At 43.8% G+C, this 6,000-nt stretch overlaps 1 protein-coding gene across 3 annotated transcripts in view; it reads left to right on the forward strand.

The window, feature by feature from the left end:
* The window catches only part of nell2a (neural EGFL like 2a), a 47,358-nt gene that overhangs the window by 26,024 nt on the left and 15,334 nt on the right, over nt 1–6,000 (forward strand). For 2 of the 3 annotated variants that reach the window (XM_027001044.3, XM_027001043.3), the window contains exons 14-15: nt 4,724–4,846; nt 5,052–5,147. The exons of the other annotated variant lie outside the window; for it this stretch is intronic. In XM_027001044.3, coding sequence (XP_026856845.3) covers nt 4,724–4,846; nt 5,052–5,147 — 219 coding nt within the window. The remainder of the gene's footprint in view (nt 1–4,723; nt 4,847–5,051; nt 5,148–6,000) is intronic. 3 annotated transcript variants of the gene reach the window in all.

A 6,000-nucleotide genomic window follows, 5' to 3' on the forward strand; every position in this document is an offset into this window, starting at 1 on the left:
ATGGGCCCTGTTATCATCACGTGTCACTATGTTACAAGCACTACACGTCATCAATATTTTATTGATCACATTAATTAAAGGTGGAAGGGGGCTTCAGGGGTATGGAATGCTACAGATCCATGCCTGTTAGATCCATGTTATAGTGATTATTTTCCATTATTAACAAGAAGGCTCTAGTGACTCCACCATAGCTTTGTGATTGCAGCATTGTGTAAAAATATTTAACTCTATGAAAATCAGCTCTGAATGGAATAGTTAAGTCCTTTTTCTTCTTCTTTTTTTTTTTTTTTTAGCTTTCTAAGTCTGCTGTAAAGCTTCTTATAGTCTCGATTGTTTCTCGGTGGCTTTGGCAGCAGACGGACGAGCTGTAGTGCCAGCAGTGGGAGCAGTACTTTCCTATCGCCCTCTATCCTTGCACACTATTTTTGTTCCATGCTTTGAATCCAACTTTATAAGGGAAAAATGCTCTCACGGTTAGCATGGACTGCCAATAGGATGGCAGAATCAAAGACCCTTCTAAGTTTAGCTGAAATGCTCCAAAACAGTCCAACTTTTAATTAGGTGGTTCTTTGGCTCTATTCAAGGAGTAAAGGTTTTGGATTAGTCTTGTGTGCTTTTGCATTGAAAGAATAGGAAAATGAACTTCTCTCCTCCATATAGACACAAATGCACACACGCGAGCGCGTGCGCGCACACACACACACACACACACACACACACACACACACACGCTGGTACCTCAACTACAGGTGCTGTAATTAATGTCTAGTGAGCATCTGTTTGCTTGGAATGTTGAATGTTAACCCACAGAGAAAGTTTCCATTCCCTAATTACTTGTGGATAACACACACACACACACACACACACACACACACACACACACACACACACACACACACACACACACACACACACATACTGCAGTCTTTATATTAATTCATGTCTGTATGGAATTTCTTCTTATACTACACTCTGAAAAACATTCTCTCTATGTGCCCCTGGTGACATAGGCAATTAATTGCAGACTACATACCACTGAAGTTTGTTTCCTGGCCTCTGAGATAGAGATGATGTAATTGCATTTATGGTAATATAAAACATCACTTGATATAGGTGGGCTGCAGATTTGGGATTCCCAGTGGTACATGGTTGGTAAGGTTGTGAAAGCCACACAAGTGCAAAACTGGCACTAATTTTAACAGCATGAGGCAAACACGAATTTTTTCAAAGTTGTAACACATTGTTTTTACTACATGCTGTCTATTATTTTTAAAATCAAATGTCACATGTTTACTGTATTGTAGCTACATTGCCATTGTATGCAGTGGCATTAGTTCAGATATGTTAAAAGCCTGTCTGTTACATCAGTGTTGGGTCAATGAATGTTCAGTAACCAATCCTGATTGGCTCTGGTATATCATTAGTTCTCCATTCTCCCCTTCAACATGAAGGTCAGGATGTCATGAACAAAGTTAGCCCTCTTCCTTTTCTCTTGTTTGTGATAAGTCAGGGCCTCAAGTGCTCCAGCACTAATAAAGATTAGTCGGTAATCCCTGAAAAGGGAATCCGTGCCCACCTACCCTCTTTCTCCATCTCCCTCTCTCTCTTGATTTCTGTGTGTGTGTGTGTGTGTATTTTGTGGGATTTTGACCAGAGGTATGTAACAAAGCTTTAATCTGATGATAACAGAGCTGCCTGACTCAGAATGGTGTCTCTCTGTGCGCGCGCGTGTGTGTGTGTGTGTGTGTGTGTGTAAACCGGGGTAGATGTGTGTTCGTCAACTGCCTGTCTTACCCATAGGGGCTCATGGGGGATGGTGGATTAGAGTGGGCCGTTTCAAAGTGGCCGCCAGTCACTGTGAGCCAGCGAGAAGCCCATTTCCCTCCTATCTCCTCATACTTCTGCCTGCCTGCTCATCAGCCCTCACCCAGAGCCTTGGGCTTCTAAAGCACAGTAGATCACTGCAGCTGGGGTCTATGTGTGATGCTGAGAATACAGCACCTGTCAGTAATGGGGTAATGAATGCTGTTCTGCTTCTAGTTATACAGCAGCTTCCTGTCAGACTAGGCTGTTCCACCGAGTGCTCCCGCTGCTTGTTTTAGGTATTTTTGGGAGGGAAATGGCTGGCAGATGATGGCAGGGGTTGTTCAGGAGCGATACTGCTTGATGAGTGCATTGCAAGCCACTTTTTTATGTCAGCTTTCTAAGGCTAAAGCTCCCCTTCGTAGTACCTTAACGCCTAGAAAGGTTTGAGTTTTCAGGACACATCTTGTGTGGCCTGATAAGAAAACCAGATTTATAAAGCATGACATCTGTTGCTGTTCGCACTTGCGTGTTTGGGGACAGCATCTGATATGCATGTGTTCAAGTGCAATGGCTCTTTTTTTTTCACACAGGCTTGTTTTCGGTTCATCTTCATGTCCTAAATAAATGGACTTCATCAGAGTCCAGCTCCTATCATTCATATGCAGGACACAAAGACCTGCGTAGCCCTCTGCACGTGTGCAGTTGCTCCAGCAGCAGGGCTGAGGAAGCGAGGAGAAAGAAAGAGCAGGAGAACACGGGACACAGACTTTCCCCAGGGTACGGTGGCCTGTAAGGAACACGAACAGCGTTATGAACAACCAGACTATGTATTGTAAATTGCATCTTGTTCACTCAGCACTTTGTATGTTAATCCCTAATGTTACTATGGATATACTGTAACCTTTGGTGTTGTTCTCATGACCTGTGCCTTGTGCATTTATTCCATAGTTCTGAGGAACGTCATTGCCTCTTTGTGCGGTCAGCATTATACTTTGTGGAGCAGTTCATCAGACCAAAGCAAATACCTGTACTTGCAGAGAGAGGTATTTGTAGAGATACCTGTAAAGAGAGGGGACGGAGAGAGAGAGTTGACAGGGGGCAGAGAGAAGGTGTAGGGTGGGAGAAGGGGCAGCAGCTAGAAAGAGGGGGGTGTTGGACAGAGAGAGAATATTTGATTGGCAGGGAAGAGAAAGGGGAGAGAAAGTGTCGGCGCGTCTCTGAAGTGCTGCCCATGTGCGTGCAGCGGCACATGGTGCGCAGGTGTAGCTGCCAGCAGGGCCCGTGACCTTGGGTTAATCTCCTCACCTATCGCTTTCACCCTGAATTCCTGCTCTATTCTGACAGCAGTAGGAATCAGATGCTCATTTCAAGAGACACTAACTTTGGTGTGTGTGTGTGTGTGTGTGTGTGTTAGCGCGTGTGCATATGCGTGGGTATGTGTGCATATTTGTATGTTTGAATATTATAAAGTATAGTCAGATGTTTTACATTACCCTGAGCAAACATTACATTGTCAGCAGGAGACATACATGACTTAAGGTGAGGTAGATATAAGCGGATGTTGTCTCGGTGAGGAGGAGATGGTGGATCTCCACTCGGTACTTTGGTGCTCTTTATGCTCTGCCTCGCTGTACCCTCGTTTACACTTCTACAGCCAAGACTGTTCTGAACGTCACCCTTGGGTATTACACTCTGACAGTGTCTGTTAAATAAACAGCCAACACAGTTTGTTCTGCATTATAGTACCCTGATCAAGAGTTGAGAGGATGCTTCCCGTAATTGGACATTCATAACTGAAGCATAGAGTAAGGTTCATTTCAGGTTCTGGAATATACTGTATACCTTTATGAGCCAGCAGCAATACTTCTACACAGTGTGCAAATCCTCATCATAGTTTCATCCAGAGAGCACTCGTGCAGGAATGAGTCATACGCTGGCTCTCTAGACTCTTTTTCTCTCTCAATTCTTCTTGTCTCTCAACACCCCCCCACCCCAGTTTCTCTCCATTTGACCCTTAGTATCCAAAATAAAACAGACACTTACCAGGAATAATGTGGCAGGAGACATCCAGACTGGAAGAGACCTGTTAACAGAGGAATATATCATACTAGCTGTGATTAAAACCTTTATTAGCTGTTATGTTTTATTGTAATTGGCTGTAAGTCAGATATTGGACTAGTACAAATAAACTGGACATGATATGATACTGGATCTTCAGCATGAATAATATTGCCTACTGTAGAAAGGCGTACAAGCATAGCTTTAACATGCAGTTTGTTTTTATATCTTTCTTTAATAGAAGTTATTCAGAAGGAACTTTTTGATTATAATGAACTTATGAACTTGCTCAAACTGAAACTATACTGAAACTGAAACTGTTCCATTATCATTAGTGCTTAAGTTAATTATCCAAACATCATTTGGGTTTGTTGGGAATTATGGAAGATGAGTTGACCTTCAAAACTCTTTGTGCTCTTGGTAGAAATGAATCAAAGAGGATTATTTATTAAATACTTGCAGCACTCTAAATGGAAAAGATTTCTCATGGATAAAGATCTCTCCTTGAGCTCATGGTCGGTCAGCTGAAGGGTAGACAGAGATGGCATCCTTAGCTTTACAGGACGTTGCCGTCCGGGCGCTAGAGTGTATTGGAATGTGCGCTTAGGTTGTATAGAAGCTGAAAAGTTTGATTGAAAGTGGCCACAGTTTTGTTGTGTTCCTCTCAGCATCCTGGCCTCTGGAGGAGACAGGGACGATGATCTATCAGCTCTTCTCCTGGAGCAGGTTTCAGCCCTGCCCTTCTCACCTTGGGACAACAACACACGACACAGCAGATCAAAATTAATGGCTCCAATGTTGGGCTTTCTATCTCACATTTATTATTTTCTCATTCTCTCCCGCTTACTCTGTGTTGCAGAACATGATGAGTGTGTGTCAGGGCAGCACAGCTGTGATGAGAATGCATTGTGCTTTAACACCGTTGGGGGGCACAGCTGTTCCTGTAAGCCTGGCTACATGGGCAACGGCACAGTCTGCAGAGGTGAGCCTTATCTCTGTGGATTCTTTAACCTTTTTACATTTGGTTGTGTATGTCTTTTAGTGACAAAACGTGTCTTATAGTTTTAGTCACAGTTAGTGTCTCATAGTTTTAGTTATGTCTTTGTGCTAAAACAACAAAATCTTAATCTATAATAGCTCTAATTCTAAAAGCCTTGCCCTGAGTATGACCTCTGTTTGACCCCCAGCGCTGTGTGACAGTCTGTGCCTGAATGGTGGCTCCTGCATCTCTCCCAACGCGTGTGTGTGCGCTCAGGGCTTCACCGGGCAGAGGTGTGAGAGAGGTAAGAGACCCTTTCTGCACCACTATTGCATGCTTTTATCTCACCTCCTGTGCTATAAGACCTCTGGTCTTGGCTGCTCAGGATCTGAACTGGTGTGAGGAATTTACATTTACAAGATTTTCCATTATTGCACTGGTGTGGGACTGGGCTAAAGCAGTAAGCAACGGCACCATCGTCTAGCAACTAGAAAAGTCAGATTGTCCATAGGTCTCTATGTCTGTATGTTCTCTATGTTCTAGATCATCTGTATGTGCTTTTTCAAGTCTCCGATCATGTCTAGCATGTACTGCACTCACAAAAAGGTCATCAGATTAAATCAAACTGCATTCTTTTTGCAGTTAAAAAATGTTATTTCACATGAAATCTGATTCACACATGACTACTCATATCAGCTCAGATCTTGGTGATGTCCACTTTCTTATGTATAGACTCATTAACTGAACCACATTCGTGCAGCTGGAGGCTAGCTGCAGAGCGAGAACCATAGCTACGTTGGCCAACAAATGACACCTGCAGCTCCGTGCTATGTTAAAGTGAGTCTGCTTCAGTTCGTGATCTGTTCTGCACATTTGCTTTCAGTTCTTAACTCAATTTTTTGCACTCAAAGCTCTGGATAGCATTGCGAAGGGTTGAATTTACTCAGTACGTTTTAATCAGAAGGCTCTGTGGGGCTATGTCGAATCTGGGCGGCCTGAGAGGCGACTGGGCTGTGATGGATCAGCTGCCCAGTGCTCTCAGCTGCTCCTCTCTGGCTGATTAAAGCTGGAGGCCAATTCCAAATGTGGCCAGGGGCTTCCACTCAGGGGGAAGCGCACTGTGGCCAGGAAGCCAGGCACATGACGCTCACCTCTGC

The sequence above is a fragment of the Electrophorus electricus genome, chromosome 4 (assembly GCF_041902795.1).
Source record: "Electrophorus electricus isolate QZ-2024a chromosome 4, ASM4190279v1, whole genome shotgun sequence".
NCBI lineage: Eukaryota > Metazoa > Chordata > Actinopteri > Gymnotiformes > Gymnotidae > Electrophorus > Electrophorus electricus.